The following is a 22,451-nucleotide window of genomic DNA, read 5'->3' as shown; positions in this document are numbered from 1 at the left end:
AGAGATTGCTATTTCCACATAGCTCAGAGTTATCAAAAGAGATAGCAGGAGTAAGGGGAAGGTAGCAGAATGTAGCCCATTGCACAGAGGCTACTATCTTGAGGAAAGAATATTCAGGAGACACAGGGAGCAACGCAGCATAATACCCACACACAGAGAGTTGAAAAGGTCAGGGAAACAAAGAATATGCAAAAATCAAAGAAAGAGCATGAAAGAAAAGCAAAGTAAGAAAGAAACGATGGAAGAAAAAAACAGCAAACTTTTAAGGATTTTCTACAAGTTAACAAAAGCCTAGCTATACTTAAGTGGACATTATTAAATTCTAATGGGAGATTTTAAGCTCTTTGAATAATTAATAAGGACAGAATAGAAAAGAACATAAGATTAAGACATGAAAGTCTCCAAAACACTCCAAAATAATACAGTCAATTTGCAATTGGTGATGTGTGGGTATTTTTGTTACTATTTTAAAATAAATTTACCAAATACATGATTAAATAATTTTTTTCTGAGACTGAGTTTCGCTCTGTCTGATTAAATAATTTTAAATTACTCCATTTTGTGTTTAAATCCCATGTAAGGAACTCTGACCTGGTATTATCAGTAGCTGAACTGCATTGTATCCAGGTAGACTGTAGTGACCATCTGGTCCCTGGACAGCTACCCAAGACCAGACAGACGATTGCTGATTTTTAGCTTCACCCATGCCTTTTTCACCAAATGGAGAGGACTTACATAATTGGTAACCTAAAAAGAGACAATTACACACAGATACAAATACTAATACAGAAATAGAATTAGCTTTCAGGCTATCAGGCTATAATTGGTATTAGTGTTTTTGGTTGTTTCTGTCTTGCTGTGTTTTAGATACTGACAGAAACTATTATCTCATGTACTTCCCATAATAATCTTATAAGTCCGGCTACATCTTTTCCCTAAATTTGTATATAAGTAAACTGAGGCTTGTAGAAGTTTATAATTTCTCAAGATTCTACTGCTAATAAGTAGACGCTCAAACTAATTCATCTCCGTATCATGCATTTTTAACCACTTATGGTATATTCTGTAAATTAGAAAAATAATTTGAAGTCTTTACCATATGCTGGACTCCAAGAAGATAACTTTTCCTTTCTTCCCTTCTAAGAATCTAAATTATTCTAAGAATCTCAAAATTCTTAACACATACATTAATAGATTTACTTGGTTTGATAGTAAGGTATATTTTATTAGAAGCAATACAAAGTGGAAAGGTGAGTTATAGGAGTATATATCCCCCTAGCTCATGGACAACTTCAATATTTAAAACCTTTCCTGAATAATTTGCCCTAAACAATGCTTTCAATAAAAATTAGGTGATAGTAAACTAGAAATTTTACCCTCTGGAAATCTCAGTAGTAGTTATACAAACTATGTATTTTAACAATTTTTCAAAGGTAGAATTAACATCTTTTATTAAAATGGAAGCATATAAAAGCATTTGTAATTAAATAAAATGAATTTGGAGATTATAATCAACTCTTTTCCCATTAGAAACATTTTCCCCATAGCAGTCGGAGAAACTTTTCACATGATTATTAAAATGGTCATTTTAAATTAATTTTTGAGTTTTTGGAGATATTCTACCTTGTTTAAGAGTTAGAACAAAAAGTCAAATTTAGATCTGTTTATATTTCTCTTTTCCTTCAATACTAACTGTGATTATGAATAAATACCAAATGGCTCGTGGGTACAAAAAGAGCGTAGAGAATTGGAACAAACTAAAATTACAGCATCTGGGAGACCTGAACTGAACATGTGCTCAGCAAAGATTTGTTGGATTAAAATACATTTCAGAATTGGGAGGGACATTAAGGATCACTAGTTAGTTCAATTCTACCCTACTTTATACAAAAGAATTTTTAATACCAGAAGTGATGTTGAAAAGAACAGAGATGATCTGTGAGTAAAGACAGAATATTTAAAATGGCTTCCTTTCACCTCTCTTTAGTCAACTCTCATGGCGAATCAATGGTTGCTATATATTTTTTTAATAATTGTGCCCATGATTTATTCCATCAAATATAGCCTTTTATGTTTAGAAGGGTCTTTGTGGTTTCTTTTTTCTCTTTTTGTCCCATGAACATAAACACTTTAACACCATTGCTTCATAAATTAACCTGAAAACATTAAACTTTATGAAGAAGGGTTAGCAACAGGTAGAGAGTTTATGAAAAATAATATGTTTATACTTTGTTTCTTTCTCATAACATACACTGGAATCATGTAAAGCTGAATAAGATGAACTGAGTAAGTAACATCAGGTTATAGATTAGTACATTAGTTACAAGGTAGAACATATAGCATGAGCAATATTTTTTGAAGACTAATTTACTGAAAAATAAGTTACTGTTTATCTTGCATTTACTAAATGCCAGGCAGTGGATTCTGTTCAAAATGTTATGTGATTTAATGTTTTTGTAGTCCCTTGAGGGAAGTATTATTTTCCCAATTGTATTATGGAGAAATGTGTGATTTGGAGAGAAGTAACATGCTTCAAGTGAGACAAGTTTTTTATTGCAAGTTCAAACAAGAAAAGTTATTTATTATAATTTTGCATCATTTGAACCATATAATAATTCCCACAAAGATTAAAGATAAGATATGGAAAAGAAAAGGTATGAGTATTCTTAGAGTAAATGAAATTTTCAGTAGAACTTTAAACTATATGAAAAAATAATTTTAAATTTTTATGTTTATTTAATTGATAGGATAATTTGAAACTCATCTTATTTAGTTTTTCAATTAGTTTTAAGAATCTGTTTAAGACAACAGCTCAAATAAAATTTGTAGAGTTATCTTAGCTTATTATCTAATTCAGAAATGATAAAGTGCATTTAAAAAATTATGTAATTTATGCCATTCACTTACTTTTTCTAGAATTAATGTAATTAGTTTTGGTCATTGAGGTTTCACTCTTTAGTAGTAACCAGATCAAACTCTTGCTCTTTTACACCAAACATATATATGCTCACACAGACAGGCACTTTAATTTTTTCATTTTCAGATTTATAGCTCAACAACATTGCAGTGCTTTATGCGCTCCTTTCATTCTATTATATCACCCCATAGCAAGGGAAATGGGAAGAATGTCACATAGGTCTTTTTTTTTCTTGCTTTAGTCACATAATACTAAAGTTAACATTTTTCTTCTTTTATGTTTGTTGGATAATTAGACATTGTATAATAGATTAAGAGCCATATGTGATCCCTGTCTCCTTAGGCATATGCTAGAGCAGAAATAAATTGCTAAATATAACAAATGACAAGTTTATCTCCATTAACGTAGTATATTGAAATTAAATTTTATTTTTGGTCTTAGAATTTTTGGAAGGAACAAAAGTGAACCCTATTCTTCTGTATGTCTTGTGGGGGGGGCATGCAGAACTAATACATTCTCTTAGACATGGGTTAATTTTTACATTGCTTTAAAGATGTTCCAAGGGAATTTTCAGTGTGGAGTTTTGACTAAATGTTGTTAAAACATACAGTCCCACCTGCTGTCTACTCTGCCCTTCTTTCATAGTTATATCATATCCACCTCTAACACTCAATGGATGAGTCTTCCCTTGAGTAAAATATGACCATTGATATTGTTTGGCTCTGTGTCCCCACCTAAATCTCACCTCGAATTGTAATTCCCATAATCCCCACGTTTCAAGTGTGGGACAATGTGGAGATAATTGGATCATGAGGGCGGTTTCTCCCATGCTGTTCTTGTGATAGTGGGTGAGTTCTCATGAGATCTGAGGGTTTTACAAGCATCTGGTATTTCCCCTGCTTTCACTAACTTCATCCTGCTGCCTTGTGAAAAAGGTGCCTGCTTCTCCTTTGCCTTCCACCATGACTGTAAGTTTCCTGAGGCTTCCCCAGCAATGTGGAATGATTTCAGAGAATGTATGGAAATGTCTAGATGTCCAGGCAGAAGTTTGCTGCAGGAGTGGAACCCTCATGGAAAACCTCTGCCAGGGCAGTACAGAAGGGAAATGTGGGGTTGCAGCCCCACACAGAGTCTCTACTGGGGCACTACCTTGTGGAGCTATGAGAAGAGGGCCACCATCCTCCAGCCTCCAGAATGGTAGATCCCCCAATGGCTTGTACTGTGCACCTGGAAAAGCTGCAGGCACTCAATGCGAGCCCATGAAAGCAGCTGGGAGTGAGGCTGTACCCTGCAAAGCCACAGGGGTGGGGCTTCCCAAGGCCATGGGAGCCCATCTTTTGCATCAGCATGACCTGGATGTGAGACGGGTAGTCAAAGGAGATTATTCTGGAAGCTTAAGGTTTAATGACTGCCCTCTGGATTTCAGAGTTGGATAGGGCCTGTAGCCCCATTGTTTTGGCCAATTTTTCCCATTTGGAATGGGAGAATTTATCCAATGCCTGTACTCTCATTTTATCTAGTAACTAACTTGCTTTTGATTTTTATTCTCATAGGCAGAAGGGACTTGCCTTGTCTCAGATGAGACATTGGACTGTGGACTTTTGAGTTAATGCCTGAATGAGTTAAGACTTTGGGGGACTGTCGGGAAGACATGATTGGTTTTGAAATATGAAAAGACATGAGATTTGGGAGGGGCCGGGGTGGAATGATGTGGTTTGGCTGTGTCCGCACCCAAATCTCACCTCAAATTGTAACCCCCATAATCTCCATGTGTCAAGGGTGGGACCAAGTGGAGGTGACTGGATCATGGAGGTGGTGTCCTCCATGGTGTTTTCATGATAGTGAGTGAGTTCTCATGAGATTTGATGGTTTTATAAGCATCTGGCATTTCCCCTGCTTGCAGTCACTCTGTCCTGCCACCCTGTGAAAAAGGTGCCTGCCTCTCCTTTGCCTTCTGCCATGATTGTAAGTTTTCTGAGGCCTCCCCAGCAATGCGGAACTGTGAGTCAATTAAACCTGTTTCCTTTATAAATTATTCAGTCTTGGGTATTTCTTCATCACAGTGTGAGAATGGACTAACACAACCACCTAGGGTAAATCTAACCCAGAGTGAGAGGGAAGGGAGTGAGACATCCTCCCACTTTCTATTATAATTTGTGTCGAATGCCCTACAACTAGTTTATGGCTTTGTGCATTTTCCACATCAGAAGAGAATTGGGCTAACCAAACCTTTTCATAGGGTCAGTGAAAAAAAATAACTAGTTCCTGGGGAAAACTCAGGCTTGTCTTTCAATGAATATGAAAGATTCATTATTGATTTAGCCCAGACTGCAACAAGTGAGGAACTCACAATCAATCATTAGTGACATTTCCTCATGTCTGCTCATTTCTCTGAAAATGTTTTTCACCTTTTAACTTTTACTGAAATCTGATTCTTCTCTGAACACTCAGCTGCCCCGAAAGAACTCTCAAGCCCTTTGCCACACTTCTCTGTCACTGAGCCTGGCAGTGTGAAAAGCTGTCCTCCTTGCTCCTAATTGCAGTTTTCAGGACATTATTCTTTTCTTCTCCCTACACATAACTCATCCTCCCTCTCAGCTGCTGACCATGCTTCCTATTTCACCGAGAAAATGAAAGCAATTACAAGGGAGCTTCCATGCACTCACACACTCTCTTAGCTTAACTTCCAACAGCATTTGTATCATATACTTTGTCTTCCCACCTGTTCTAAAGGAAGTCTCTGCATTCCCATTTTAAAACAAATCTCTCATGTATCATTCCAATCAGCATCATAGTAGAGTGTTATTTCTTCCATTTTAGGCATTAACAAAAACAAACATGTCTGATGCCATATTCTCCTCTAGGTATATTTTATTTCTCATTTCTTTTACAGCAAAACTCCTCAGAATTCTCCAGTTTCATGGGCTTAAATGCTGTCTGCACACTAGCGATTCTCAAAATGATATATTCAGTTCAGACATCTCCCCTCAACTTCAAATAACAGCTGCCTACTCTACAATTCCACTTGGATGTCTCATAAACATTTCAAACTTACTTACATGTTCAAAATCAAACTCCTGATCTTCTCTCTCATCTACCAAAATTTCCCATCTTAAGAAACATATTCCCTTGCAGTTGGGAAAATTTTGGGAATTATTTGGCTCAAGCCAAAAAATCTGGAGTCATCCATGACTCTTCCCTGTTAGCTAATGTCAACATACCAATCCATTACACATGATTTGAACTTTTGCCTCAATTTTAGCATTATGATGGAGTTTTATTGTATTTGTAGAATGAATAAAATAATGAAAGAAAGAATATGAAGAAGGAATAAAGGAAAGAAGCAGGAAAGGGAAGAAGGAAGGAAAGAAATTGAAAAATAAGAAAGATATGGGTAAAAGAATTACTCTTAGCCCAAGATGAATAAACATTGAAAAAACATTGGTCATTAGAATCTGAAATCAAAATGACTAAAATGTTTTAGGTTATGCTAAATTGAAGGCCAGTTTAATCAAGCCAGAGTCATCTATAGTAGAAGATTCTTTATTTGGGGGAAACCTCCCCAACAACAGACTTATTATAAAAAAATTTATAAAAATTTAAATAATTGATTAATATGCATGTGTGGCGATGGTAATGCAATCTACAGTGCAAAGAATCTCCACTTATGATTATCATAGGGTCCAATCAGCATAATTTCAACAAGCAGAGACAATCACAATGAAATCATGGAGATCTTGAGGTAAGATATGAATTGGGATTCTTCTTACTAATTTTTGTTTAGATGATTAAAATAAATAGATGTCCATAGCTAGCTAGGTAGGTAAACACAGACAGAGACAGGAAGATAAAGTTAGAGAATATAGAGACACTTAGATTTTTTTTAATGTGTTACTACTGTGATGGTTAATTTTATGTGTTAACTTGACCAGGCTATGGAGTTCCCAGATATTTGAACAACGAATATTTTTCATGCATATGTGAAGTTGCTTCCAAAGGAGATTAAAATTTGAATTGGTAGGCTGAGTAAAGTAAATTAACTTCTCTAATGTGTGTAGGCCTCTTCCAATCTGGTGCAGGCCTGCATAGAACAATAAGCCTGAGCAGAAGAGAACTGCTCCTTCCTGACTGCTTTTGAGCTTGGCTATTCATTTTTTCCTGCATTCGTACTTGAGCTGGCTCTTCCTGGCTCAAGTATACATACATTGGCTCTTCCTGGTTCTTCATCCTCCAGAACATCTGACTAGAACTATACCCTCTCCTTGGTATCCAGCTTGCTAAATGAAGACCTGGGACTTATCCGCCTACAAAATCATGTGAGCCAATTTCTTATAATGAGTCTCACTCTCTGTCTCTGTCTTTCTTTGTTTCTACACACACACACACACACACACAATTTATATATCGGTTGCTTCTCAGGAGAACCCCGAATAGTACAGCTAAATTGTATGTTTTTTAAATTCGATCTTTCACCTTGTTTGGAGTTAAGATAACTAAATTCCACAAATATTTTTAATCTGGTACAGGTTAAGTCCTGAAATATTTGGATAATTATATTTTTTATCATTTTAACGCCACCAGTGGCTCTCTTTCTTTTACATCTTCATCAGCCTCTTTTGCATCTCACATAATTAAGGATAAGAAAAACTCAAGTCATGTAAAAAAGCTCTTCAGTGCTTCACAGGCTTGTACATCTCTTTGACTTCATACATGCTGTTGCCATTTACTGGAATATCTTTTCATTCTTCATTGTCTAGTTAACCTTTCTTTAAGGATTCCTGTCCCCAGGGAACTCTCTCCTATCCTCCATTCTGCTATAGGTCCCGCACTCTCAACCCTGCCACATTCTCTCCTTGTGTCTTATATAGGTTTCTGCCACGGGACATGTCATCCAGTACTATAATTATTAATAAATATCTTTGGGTCCTCCAGTAAAAAATGTTAAGCACTTTAGAAGGGTAGAAACTGTATCTTTATAAACATGTTTTATGTCCAACTCCTAAACTAGTGCCAGTTGTAAGTATTTATTGAAAAAGTAGTTACCACGTAAATGCCAATAGTCCAGTCTATCCCATGTGATAATTTAGAACACTGAGAATCTTTAATATCTGAACTAATTATATTCTTCTTTAATAATTTTCTTTATAAATTTTCTTAAACCTAAAAGCAATTCTCAATTATTTGCAATTAAATAAACAAACTATACAACACATTTTTTTCTCAATTGCACATGAAAGAAGAAATCCTGTGTCACTAAGCAATCATCATTTATTTCTCTGTTCGTTATGAAATATGCATTGGTTTTCTAAACAAAATTGCTTTCATTGGAAGACTTGCCAACTGCCTTTGGTAGCTCACATTTTGACTGATGACAGTGATGGAGAAGGAAAAAATTGAATCACAGTCATCATTGTATTGAATCACAGGTAGCCTGCGGCTCACACCTGTAATCCCAGCACCATGGGAGGCCAAAGTGGGCAGATCACTTGAGGTCAGGATTTGGGGCCAGCCTGGGCAACATGGCAAAACCACGGCACTACAAAAATTAGCTGAGCGTGGTGCCGCACGCTTGTAATGCCAGTTACTTGGGAGGCTGACGCCCAGAATCGTCTGAGACTGGGAGGCAGAGGTTGCAGTGAGCCGAGATGACACCAGTGCACTCTAGCCTGGGCAACAGAAGGACAAACGCGAGACTCTGTCTAAAAAAAAAAAAAAAAAAAAGTTTTTAAATTGCAGGTGAGATTCTATGGGCAGATTTTTACCTAACAACAAAATGATTTATTTTTTATATTATAAATGTCAACCAGGGAAAACCTAAACTTATCATGTAATTCAATTAGGGCTATGTGTAATCCAATGAAAGCCTTCTTCAATAAGCAGTGCTCTGTCGCCCAGACTAGAGTGCAGAGGCGCCATCTTGACTCACTGCACCTCCGCATCCCAGGGTTCTAACAATTCTCCTGCCTCAGCATCCTAAGTAGCTGGAACTACAGGCGTCTGCCGCCATGCCCAGCTAATTTTTTTGTATTTTTAGTAGAGACGGGGTTTCACCATGTTGGCTAGGCTGGTCTCAAACTCCTGACCTCAGGTGATCCACCCACCTAGGTCTCCCAAAGTGCTGGGATTACAGGCTTGAGTCACTGTGGCCGGCTGCAATTTTTCATTTCTATATTATCTATGTTCTTTTATAATATTTAGACCACACTGTAATTTATGTCTATGGTCTTTCTAATTTTCATATTCACAAGCATAGACTTTAGCATTATTTGGCTGATTATGTTTGTTTGTACACATTAATAAGGTAATTACCAATTATTACTAACATATATAAGCCAATGTATTAGTTTCTATTGTTGCTGTAACAAATTACCACAGACCTAATGGTTTAGAACAACACAAATTTATTACAGTTCTGGCAGACAAAAACCTGAAGGGTCTTAGGAGCTTAAAATCAAACTGTCAGCAGGGCTGCATTCCTTTCTAAAGGGTCTCTGGAAGCATCCATTTCTTTTGGCTTTCCAGCTTCTAGAGGCAGCCTGCATGTGTTGGCTTGAGCATCCTTTCCCCATTTTAAAAGTGCAACTCCCCAATCTCTGCTTTTGTCATCCTTGATTCTTTTTCTGATTCTGGGCCTCCAGTCTTCCTCTTAAAAGGACATTTTGATTATATTGAGCCTATCCAGAAAATCCAGGATCATATTCTTATCTCAAGATCCTTACTTTAGTCACATCTACAAATTCCATTTGGTCATGTAAGTTAACATATGCACAGGTTTTGCGAATTAGAATGCAGACATCTTTGGAAGGATATTATTTTGTCTACCACAGTCAATATACAATTTTTATTATATTTTGCCAAAAAACCGTAACACAGTAGCAGTAAATATCATTAGAAGGTGTAACTCAATGTAAAAAGAAACTTTCTCATAATTATTTCTGATTAAAAATAACCCAATTTCTTGAATACTGCTCTACTCCCCACTATTAGAAACATATAGACAGAAGCGAGATAGCCATCCATAAGTTGTGTTATAAATTTGAAATAGAGGTTCTCTCTATTTTCTTATAATTTTAGCCATCTATTTTGCTTTAACTTTCATAAGATAAAGACAGTAGAAACACAAGGTCATTTACTCATTTATCTTTCAATTAAATTTGCAAAAACTAATGGAAGGGAAGATACAGAATAAAAAATAAGCCATACTGCTTGGGATGTGAAATAAGCTTAAATATTTTTGTACTTAATTTTATGTGTGTGTCACTATACGTATACAATGAATTGCAGTGATTTTTCTCCAAGACTTTAATTCTGATTTTCAGCAAAATGAAAGCAATATACATTTTTACCTTTAACTTAACCAATTTGAGAGGCTATGAGCAGAAGTAAAAAGAACGAAAAAATGATGAACTACATTCTTTTTTTTTTTTTTTTTTTGAGACGGAGTCTCGCTCTGTCCCCCAGGCCGGAGTGCAGTGGCGCGATCTCGGCTCACTGCAAGCTCCGCCTCCTGGGTTCGCGCCATTCTCCTGCCTCAGCCTCCCGAGTAGCTGGGACTACAGGCGCATCTGCCACGCCCTGCTAATTTTTTGTATTTTTAGTAGAGACGGGGTTTCACCGTGTTAGCCAGGATGGTCTCGATCTCCTGACCTCGTGATCCACCCGCCTCGGCCTCCCAAAGTGCTGGGATTACAGATGTGAGCCACTGCGCCCGGCCTGAACTACATTTTTGAGAGATTGATGTGCCCCATTTCAGGATGACCTACCAAAAGTATAAGAGCATTTGGTGGTTCAACATACTCATCTTGTAGATGAGGAAATGGAAATCACAAAACTTTAGTGACTTTCCCAGAGCCATACCACTAGATAATTACAGAGAGCTGTTATAAGGTCCCTGCTTTTCTAACTCCTAATTTGGTACTCTGTCCACAATACTATAAACTTTTCAATATCCTATTTAGTATATGATTTTCTCTGATTTGGTATGATTTCTCTTTTCCTTAATCTCCATTTTGTATGCAAAATTAATATTATTTAGGTTGAGTCTCTTGAGAGGGAAATAAGATCTTTTCCAATATCATTATGTACAAATAGTCAAAATGCAGTCAAACTTGTTTCCTCTTTCTCTGCAAAGTTAGGATGTAAGCAGGGAAAGAAAAAGGAGCTTAATGATGTTTTCTTGGCTTTTCCTTTCTTCTATTTATTCTTTCTAAGAAACATTAAGATTAGTTGAACTAAGAAGATCTTGTTCCAAAGTTGAATGCCAGCAGTAATAGAAGGGTAACTAGGTCTCGTATTAATTAATATAATCATTCTGTGCGTGGGGGTTGGGGGGTGTAGGAAGCAATAAAGTTAACTGAAATATTTAAATACATATTGACAAATGAATCATCATCTGTAACAACTTAAACCATCCCTGATATGTAAACAAATAGCTTTTCTTTTTACTGTATTTGAATGTGCTCACCTCCATGCTACATATAAACTCATTTGTAATTTTATCACTTAAAGTCTTATTTTATTTTTGTTTTAGAACAAATATTTAGATACGGAGTCTGACCTTGATTTCACCGACAAGGAGGTCTTGAAGCTTTGGCATCAATGAGGGGTGCAATGAATAAATAATGAACTAATTCCATTCACTTGATTCCTTACCCTCAAATGTCTTCTGCTCAGTTTGGGGTCATTATATTACAATAGCTATCTCTTCAGCATAAGTTTCGCATTACTCTTTTTACATTTCCTTCTGATAGTCCTTGAGTACTTTAAGATCAATCAAATGAAAGTCATTTTATTCTCTGTTTCTAGTACCCAACTTATAAAGAGTAGAATATATCTGTAGCATCTATAAATAATAAGTATAATAAGAGGTCTTTAGAGAGTCTTGAGCCAAATAATATTTCAGTTTGTTTTTACTACAATGATAGGTATGAAGATTTCATTATGACAAAAAACTTATGTACATGTAAAAATAATGACTGTTAGTCCTGATTCCAGATAAATAATTCCCGATGCAGCCATAAATGCAGATCACTCCCAGAAGAGATGGCATCTTTTGTAAGTCGTATTTTACTGGTGACATTTTGGTGCTAGTTAATCAACATTTCCAGTACTGATTCTCTATTTGAAGAAATGCTGCCATCTGGAATTGGTCCCTCTAGCAATATTATTTAAATCATCAAGGGGCAATGCTTCTTAATCACCTTCAACTTAGTTGGAAAAATTGATAGGCTTGTCTATTCAATTTATGTCCTCCATTTGGGGTTATATAGATATCTGTTTATTTGTAATATTTAAGCAACTTTATTACTGACATTTTTTCCAGAGCATTTTAACCTACAAAGTTAATCATACAAAATATTTAATTTCTGATACTATTTAGAAGTTAAAATCCAATGAATCTGACTCCACTATACTTATATTTGTTTTTAATTATTAAAAATTATTCTTAATGGTGGTGCTATGTTCTTAGAATAATGTAGTAGAAAAATGGAGGCAATATGGCTTTTCTTTATATGGCACAGTACTATTATAAGTGTATATACTAAGATAACAATTTAAACAGAACCTTTAGATACTTAAAAAAAAAGTCAGCCTTTAAAAAGAGTTGGAAAAATATAGGTAATATAGGAATTTATCAAATAAAGCTAAGACATTACATACAATAAAAGTAGTCAAAACAACATGTACACATTAATGAAATGTTTGGACTTATAAGTCCATGCAAATGAAATGGACACTAAGAGGATATACTAACTTTGCCACCAAGCATCATGAAACACAGGTAATTCACAGGAGTATTAAGGTTGTAGCAATCTAGAGAGCTACTACAAGTCAAAAATAGCACTGAGGATAGTGGGGTGTGCAGGAAATTAATAAGAAATTTAAGGAAACCTAATTTTTGGCGTAAGTCAAGATAAGTAACCTGGCATAAGTGTTCTAAGTCTTTAAAGGTTCTTAAACTCAGTCTTACTTCCCTGCCTCAGTATCTTGTCTGATGGAAAAATGGATCAAAAACATAGATTATATTCATGCATCATTTAACCCAGGATTTCAAGTTTATTAGGTGTTCCTTGACTTATTTATTCTTCATATATTCATTTTTTCATGCAAAAAATACTTATTAAATATCTTATATCAATAAGACACCGTGCTAGCTGCTAGATAGGAAAGAATAGGATCATGCCCAAAACACTGAACCTGCATTTGTAATTTATTAGAAGGGATAAAATACAATAAATGAATACATTACAATTTAGTAAGAGAGATACAATAAAATAACTACTAATAAAGTAAGAAAAGTATGTGTACACTAAATACTATTTCAAAAAAAAAAGAGTGATTAGAAATTGTTTTGCAAATTTGGGGTAGGGAGGAAATCCAATTCAACTTTTGTTCATGAACAACTATTCTGCGTCAGACACAGTACCTGTAGCTAAAGATACAAATATAAATAAAACATCATTATTTTCTTCTAGGGGTTCTTAGTTTATCAGGATTATCCACTCTTGGGGTGCAAGGAATGTCAGGGAAGAATTTATGGAAAAAGTGGTACTTGAGTTGCATCCTAAAATATAGGTAAAATTTTGACATATGGAGAAAAGGGAAAAAAGCTTTCCAGGGAGAGGCAAACCATGAATACAACAGCATCTGCAATCTTCTCTCTAAACTTATTTTTATACTTCTGAAGGCTTGGTATGAAAATAACAGAAGGCATAGCTCTGTGATACATGCTTTACACCTTGTTTTTAAAGCAAAAAAGAATCAATGTTCTTGGAAAAATCAATTTTTTATTATTTCAGCAACATTTTTGAATGTTGCCATTGAAATTACCTGGCACGGTAGATAGAGATGGTCTTATGCTATTTCTGTATTTTAGATTCCCCCAAATAATCTGCAACCTCTTATAGAATGTAACAGAGATAAATTAAACCTCATTATGGTATGGTGTGCAAGTATTTTTAAACATTTTTAAAATAATAGTTGTTCATGAGTGGGGTCTATTCTAGATATTACATATTTGCTTTTGTATTTTTTTTTACCCTTCATATTATTTACATGTGTTGAGTATAGAAAAGAAAAAAATTAACTCATGAGCTACTGAGGTGGATTTGCTACTGGATGAGTAACATCAGCAGAAATATTACAATAGCTAATTGAGGGTCAAGGTCTTTTGAAAAACTCTTTAGAAGTCTCTACTGAGAAGAGCAAGAAGATCAATATAAGCAGAGGGACAGAGAGCAATCCAAGAGAAAGAGTAGAGAAATTATATTCCTAAATGTGGTCTTTTCTCCATGACCCTCTGCCTTGATTGAGTAACTTGAGAAAATCCCTTTTCTGACCTTCCCTCTTTCATATTATTTTTGAATCTTCAAGAGAATTTAAACTACTTTCTCATTATCTTAGTTTGCGAAGACGTAAGAAGTCCATATTTTAAAGGCACACTGGCCATAAAAACAGTTTTATCTGTTGGTAGATTCTTTGTTTAAATATACCTTTCCTCTCTGTGATCTCTTCTCCATGATTAGTTTAAAAGTTCTTTTCTTGATGCAGTTGGGCTTTGATATTATGAAGCCACTCTTTGTGTTTTACATTTTTTCCTAAGAAACTTGTAAAATGTGCCTTTTTGGATATAATTATGATGTAAACTTGTAAGGTGACAAGTTTAAATTGGAGCTTTGACCAAAATGATGGGCTGGTTCTGAGAAGCTATGCTGATAACTTTATACAATATTCACTTTTCACAAAGCTGAGAAGAGGAAACAGCAAGAGTAAAGGAACATGATAAGCCCTTTTTATTATTAGGAGTCCTTAATATATGGTCCACAATAGACTTCAGATTTGGTTATACGTTGATTGATGTAAGTGGAATATTTGCACTAACTTTTATGGTTTAAAATATGTTTTCACATGTATTAATATCATAAATAATTGTATAAGCTGCATTGCTGTTATATTATTTCATTGTTATGAAAACTAAGCTTCAGACATGTTAACTCACTATTGAAAAGTTGTACTATTAGAGCTGAAAGCCACTTCTAATTTCATGTCCAGCTTCTGTTTTTACACTGATTTGGAAGTACAAAATTTAAAAGTGTATTTAAAATATTGTCATAATAGCATTAGTTTCATTAAAAATATACTTCATGGTGGCCGGGCGCGGTGCCTCACGCCTGTAATCCCAGCACTTTGGGAGGCTGAGGTGGGCGGATCACGAGGTCAGGAGATCGAGACCATCCTGGCTAACACGGTGAGACCCCGTCTCTAGTAAAAATACAAAAAATAGCCAGGCGCGGTGGCGGATGCCTGTGGTCCCAAGCTGCTCAGGATGCTGAGGCAGGAGAATGGCGTGAACCCAGGAGGCGGAGGTTGCAGTGAGCTGAGATTGTGCCACTGCACTCCGCCTGGGCGACAGAGTGAGACTCCGTCAAAAAATAAAAATTAAAAAAATAAAATTTTATATATATATATACTTTGTTATACTTCGTGGTTTTTGATTGGTAAGTGGGCATAGACTGAGTAGATTAATGATCAGTGTTAGGTGAACTAAAATGTTCAAGGACCACCATTTCAACATCATATTGTAGATTTAAACCAGGGTAATGAGTGTTTACATAGCTTTGATGTTGTCCTAATACTTGAATGCTATCGGGAAGTAATTTCACTGAGATATATGGAAATGTACAGATAATCCCAGTGATTCACTGTAATTAATTTCACATAACCTACCAAGACAACAGTCTGGTTTTGTATCTTTCCCTAGTTTCACTACTACCAATTAAGTTCTGTTTTGTGCTTTTAAGTAAATTGATGTTTAATTAATACTTAATTAAATCAGATGCAAAGTCTTAGTTTCTAAGCTGAAGGTTTATCCAGTCTCACTTTTTTCTTTATACATTTTCTTAGCACAAAAAATTGAAGCTTTAAAAATAATTGCCAGTCTAAAATCCTTCAGGATGTGTCTGCCTAGAAGAGTCAGCAACAGAATATGTGCTACGTTTTATATGTAGCCTTCCCAAATAATCTTTCACATCTCTTTAATACATCCAGTAATTCTTTTCATATGGAAAACAAGTTTTTACTTTACATTTCCCTAGATGACTTTCAGTTAAATAAAACACTTATGGCTGAAGTAGGAAACATGTTGGTTTTCAGACATACTAGATTAATGAATGATCTCTTCAGGGGAGCAATGTTTGATAGGTGAATGGATCGAAGCCTGAGTATATGGATTGTGTATATGAATACAGGAGGGAAGCAGAGTGGTGAGGTGGAAAGTAGAAAACTGAAGGCTTTAAATGTGAAACTGAGAAGATGAAAACTGCATGATATTATCCAGGGAGGCTCATCCTCAGGTCTCACAAAGTTTATGATATTACTAACTAGACCCTACAAAAGAATTGGTTAATTTTTGAGAAATGGTCAAATATTATTAAAAATTCATTCTATAGTTTAACAAAGTTTTCAGAACATCTAGGCTCCTCATTCTATAGGTATGGGCATGAAAATCACAGCTTCCCCAAAGTCACATCTATGTATATCATCAGTAGAAGAGGTAGGGTCTAGAAATGAAGGACCTTGAATCCTCTGTGTTTCTCCCACTCGTGCTGCTTTCCCTCCCAACAGAGCATCGATCATCACAATTGCCACTTTGTAAAGAGAATAGTTGCAAAGCTATAAGCAGTAAGAATTTTAAAAGAAAAATGAAGAAAGGTGATACCATTTAACTGTTTCCAGTTGCCAAGAGAAAGAGTGAGAAAGAATATTTACTTCTTCCACAATAAAAGTTTAATTAGGTTAAGGAAGATGAGAAAAGATGAGACCAGGAAGTTATTTGCTCCTTCAAAACATAGACAGGCTGCCTTGAACTCTTCAGTTTTTGCCACATCAGGATTTACTGGTGCATAATTACAGGTCCTTGCCAAATGTCATCAATCCACATTTTCTGTTCTAATTTGAGTTGATCCTGTTATGAAGAGGATGTCTCTAGCACACAGGAGAAACAGGAAAAGACAGATTTTTAAGGCAAATTTTAAAGCAAGTAGTAATCTCAGTTTATTTCTCTTGCTCTTTTTTTTTTTTTTGCTTTTTCTCAGTTTCATTTAAAAATAGTAAGAACAAGAACTTTAATTAGATTTATGTATGAAAGCTAACCTTAGGCAATTTAAGTCTTATTATTTTCTTTAGCAATATCAAAATGTGAAGGTTCTTATGGTATATTACATTATGAAACATTCAACAATATAATTATTAAAATATTCCTACTTCTCATCATGCTTATAGGGCTTTAAAGCATTTATGTTATTTAGGGCAAGAGATCTAATTGCCTGGGTTGCCTTGAACAGAAACCACAGTTTGGTGATGGAGATTATTGCTGAATCATTGTTATATTTTATGTCTGTAGTGTGAGAAAGTATCATGAAGATAAGTTTAACATATTTCTACATAAGAAGACAGTAAATGTTTCCTCAAACTCAGCACAGTTCCCCTGATAGGGCATTTTCTGATATATTTATGAGACAAGTATGACTCATCTAAAGTTTAGCAGTCACAATGGTGTGAAGATATGGCCATGTCACCTCTTTTTAACTGTTCCCCAGGTATGTAGCTGGCTCCAGTGTCAATGTTGTGTTTGAAACCTGCACAGTCATATTTATATCCTCCTATCTTTATAGTTCAGAGCAGAGAAATTCATAGTTCTGATTCACAGGGATTACTGTTTTGTTACAATGTTCAAATAGTGGTCTGCTAAAAATCTTCCTGCAACAGAAAGAAGTCCACTCTTCTACTATCAAGGTCATTACTGAAATCAATGCCTTCAGTTTAAAAGCACAGAGATGCCATCTAGCAGCCGCCCTCAGAAATTCCCTACACAGAAATAGTTCTTTCCCTATAAAATTGAGCAATAATTGAATTCCTACAAGCTTTCGGTGTTTGAAATTTTGCTTATAGAATGATGATTTGGCATGTTGTCTATAATTCAAACACTCCATTACAAATAAAATTAATTGACATCTCTTAAAATAGGCAGTGATATACATCTGAGTTTTTCTACAAAGAACTGGAAACTTACTAATTATACTTTAATTAATAGAAAGTATTTCAAACAAATTTCCTAAAAGAAAAATTGACATCTGTCCCTATAAAAATACAAATAATTAATTAGTGTGAATTGCCTTCCTTTGTTGGAAGAGAATACCAATCTTGCCAATTTTTTGATACAGTAAATGAGAGAAAAGCAACTAAGTACATGCTGAAACTAAGCTCAGTCTATGAACAATGAATCTTGGCCATTTTTAAAAATCTAAAAACAATATTGACTTTCAAGTAACTTATCTTACCATAAGATGGCGATACTTAAGCACTTTATAAAATGCCATATAAAACCTGTAAGCTTCAGCGACAGAATAAAAAAAAAAAAAAGACACACACAGCATTATAAATGTAAACATTATATAGTCTTCCATGAAATAGAATTGGCACTGTTGTTAGAAAACCCAGTTGTCTTCAGGTAAATTAATATATAAGAAGTGCTTTCTAAGATGTAGATTTCCAGTATTTGATATATGTGAAATCCTATACCTAAAAAAAATCTATTCAATTTTAAGAGCTCTCCCATTTTGCCAGTTTCTGTTTATCCATGTGAGATATATATATATATATATATATATAAAATAAACAGAAAGTATAACAATATAGAATAATACTTAAAATTATTTGAAAATTTGATTATGACATATATCACTCCTAATGTATTAGTACGTAAAAAAGCAGTTGGTTAGCATTTCTGTTCATTTAAGTGTTATCACAAATTATTTCTTATTTGTCCAAAAACTGTATTTTTTGTAGTACTATATTATTGGATTTTAAATTTTAATTTCACCATATATAAATTTGCTTTATGAATCCTGACTTTTAAAATCTAAGCCCTTAAGTAACTAGTAGAATAAAAAATAAAATTCTACAAAATTCTTAGTTTATAACCTAATTGACAATTCTTCTGAGGACACAATGGTGCCATCTGTAATTTTTTGGGGGAAGCAATATAAATATATATTATATAAATATAAATATATAATATTAATACAAAATTAGCTTCTCTTCATTTTTTAAATCAATGTTTTGTCTAAAAGTCCTAAAACTTTTTACAACATTAAAATTACTTGCTTTGAAAGTTTTAATATTCTCTGTAATGCCTATGATATAGAGCAAATATCGTCTTTTGAAAAAAATCATCTTTTGTTCTTTGCACACTGTATTGCAGTATGTGGAAGCTGAGAAGGACAGTTTGAAAAGTTAATATATGCCTTCCCTGGATTTTTCAGCTCATTTGTAGCAAATATCCACAGCTCATTCTGAAGAAAGTAAAAAGTTTTATAGCATTGAATACACACAAATAAACTCACCAAAACTAGAAAAGATTATATTGACCAAAGATGCATTGCTTATTTTAAGAATGTCCTCATATTGAACAGAAAATTATCTATATATTTAACTTTGGAAAGAAAGGGGTGGAAGCAGTGAAGATATTTATGCATCAAAGATAACAGACAAATCAAATCACGCACAAAATTGTTAATGAAGCTCTACATTTCTGAATTTATTTTAAAGAAAAACAAATAAAACTCACTTTAAGTCAAGTGACTTTTTCTGCAGTAACTTAGTGATTAACTTTGCTTTTAAAAAATGTTTTACCAAGAATATTCCCAAATCATATGGAATGTATTCAAAAGTTTTAAACAATATTATATAAAAAGAGTGGCAGTGGATAGAATGTGTCACTACAGGGTGCAGAGTCAAGAAGAAAAAAAATTAAATATAAAAACAAAATCAACACTTTTTCCTAAGTGTAAAATGCTTTAAAGCTACACCTTAGTATATAAAATATGCCTTTAAGATTATTAAGATGACATTCACACAGTGTGAAGCGTTTACATCTATAATACCAGTACAATCAAAGCTTTAAAATAAAATGAGTTTATTCTCATCAGGTCCTTCTAAATATGAAAGAGTACAGAAATAATTACAAATATATACGACATGATTCTAAGTTTTAACTGTATACTATATTAGGCCTACAAATATCACAACCACAGTATTAAATTATGGTTGGTTACATCTTAGTTCTATTCAATAATGAAAGGAAACTTAATTTGTCTACACTACACACATGATGTAAAGCTTTAAAAATAACTTTATAATATTCCAAAATATAGCTTGTATTAGTTTTATAGCATGGAATCATTCTTCCTATATTGTCAAATTGCTGTTGGCCAGTTAAATAAGTAAAATAATAAATTGTATCTCTTACTCTTTTTCACCAGATGGCTTATCTCTTATTCCCTGTCATTACGATTTTCTTAGAAGGCTGAAGCTTTCAAATTATCTCACTTTGTCATCAAGACTTTTCTCAGACATCGTTGAAAATATTTGTCCATATTTTCCTGTCTTTTTATCAAAGGAGTTTAGCGTTCACTTTCATTGCCAGTACTAGATAATTTTCAGAGTTCAACGTCTATGAGCTAACTCATCCTTCCTATTGCCCTCCTTAGTTTGTTAAGGTTCTCACTTCCTGTTTCTTAACACTGATAATCAGAACTTCCTCAGTGCCCCCTCATTTTCTTAATGAAAAGGAAGAAACAAATACAAGCTCCTTTCACCAACGCCTCTCAGCAATGGCAGAGAGTATAGCTCTGCTGCTCTGCCATGTGTTTTACAAGCAGCATCCCAAATGTTTTGGACACAAACCGCAGCACGTCTGCGATGGGAGTATTATTGACTAGGATCAGCTGGAAAACGCTTCGCTGCTTTCAACAAAGAAACGGTTCACCATGTCCTAATACATGCTTATAAATTGCATTGTTTCTACTGCAAACTCCTTTGCATTACCCGTCCTACTTCAAAAGAGAGCATTAAGCAGTTGGACACGGAATAAGCTAAATTCCCCGGAGAGCCGCATTGCCCGCTGCCCATGCACAGTATATTTTCTCCTAGTCCCTCCCCCCGCGCAGTAGGACTCTACCTTGGGGAGCTATTCCTCCGGTAGTTCACCTTGTTATCTTCCAAGCAGTGGGGATACGCCAGGCACCATAAGGTAGCTGAAAGAGCTGTCTCTCGTCCCGTTTTTGACATGTTTATTTGCATTTCTGTTAGGTTTGTTATATATTGAACATTTATTTCAAACAAGACTCAAAATATTTTTCATACCTTGGAAGGATCTAATCCGGCAAGCAAAGACAGCAGCAGGAGGTTGAGAAGGTTGGACGTCGCCTGCATTCTGATCTGGGTTTTTGCACCTCTTTACTCTCTTTTATGTAGGCACTCCACTCACTGCAGAGACCTTTCCCTCGTCAGTTGCACTTTCTGCGTGCCAGTCAGAGCAGAGTGGAAGCAGAGGCGGCGGCAGCAGCAGTAGCAATAACAGCAGCAGCGGCAGCGGCGGTAGCCGCCCTGGGGGGCGATCATTCCGCAGGCATTCTCAGAGCTAGGAGTCCGGGAGCTCAAGAGAGTGGGTTGGGCTTCAGTGGGCGCTGGCCGCGGTGCTGAAGAGCCTCCAACCCGCGCGCCCCAGTTTACCCTCTCCCCCGCTGCTGTATAGCCAGCCCACCTCAAAAGTTTTGACCCAAGGAATAGATAAAGGGAGTAACTGCTGAGAGAGGTGTGGAAACCTGGACAACGGATATGACATCACTACAGCTCCTGGGGGGTTTGGGGGGATATTTTGCGGGGAATTTGTTAACCAAACAAGGATTGACTCTCGTGCTCCAGTTCAGCATTTGCCGGCAACTTGAGCTGCAGAGAAGTAAAGAGTCAGCTAAATACAGGATTATGAAACAAATAGTGCACTAGAACCTTCTGCTGTCATTGACAGAGGACTTGATATTGTATTTAGTGCTTTAAACAAAGTTTGCAGTGCAGACTATCAGTGTATGTTTGTCATCCAAGGCACACGATTTTCAGCTGTTATTGATAGTAGAATGTGGTAATTTATAGATATGTACAGTCATTTATGAATAGCTTATTAAAATTATATGTTTTGGTTAGGTATTAATGTGTATCTATCTATCTAGGGATTTTGGTCATCTAAAAACACTATGCATAAATAAATAAAAAGGCTTCTATTCTTCTTTTAGTTATAAATGGTATATTCCATTAGTGATCCCCCAACTGAAATATCCCCCCCCCATATGCACAGCCATACCTGGAAATATAGTTTTTCTATCAGTCTGACTTGCGTTTTTACTTGAGGAAGAATTCACTGATAGATGGATAGCAGGATGGGAAGAGTGTTTATTTCTAAGCTTTCAAACACTTCTGTAATCTAGGGCTCAAGAAAAGGCAGAATAGCTGCTTCACAAGAGCAAAGAAAGGGTAAATGGCAAACTCTTTTACCCTGCATCATTCAACCTTACTGGAGCAATTTCATTTCTTTGAATATGGAAAAAGTGTTCTCAATAATACAAAAAGGAAGAAGTTAGTAGCCACCCTGAAACATCCCTCTCGTACAATTATGTCTTTAATATTTCCATCTTCTGTT

General features: G+C 35.2%; 1 protein-coding gene across 1 annotated transcript in view; it reads right to left on the bottom strand.

Annotated features, from left to right (window-relative positions):
- The window catches only part of OLFM3 (olfactomedin 3), a 192,884-nt gene extending 171,325 nt beyond the window's left edge, over positions 1-21,559 (bottom strand). Inside the window, exon 1 of the mRNA XM_002810546.4 lies at positions 21,122-21,559. Coding sequence (XP_002810592.1) covers positions 21,122-21,190 — 69 coding nt within the window. The 5' untranslated portion in view covers positions 21,191-21,559. The remainder of the gene's footprint in view (positions 1-21,121) is intronic.
- Positions 21,560-22,451: the final 892 nt, after the last annotated feature.

The sequence above is a fragment of the Pongo abelii genome, chromosome 1 (genome assembly GCF_028885655.2).
Source record: "Pongo abelii isolate AG06213 chromosome 1, NHGRI_mPonAbe1-v2.0_pri, whole genome shotgun sequence".
Lineage (NCBI taxonomy): Eukaryota > Metazoa > Chordata > Mammalia > Primates > Hominidae > Pongo > Pongo abelii.
Note: the sequence above shows the minus strand (reverse complement) of the source record. Positions and strands in the feature narration are given on the sequence as shown.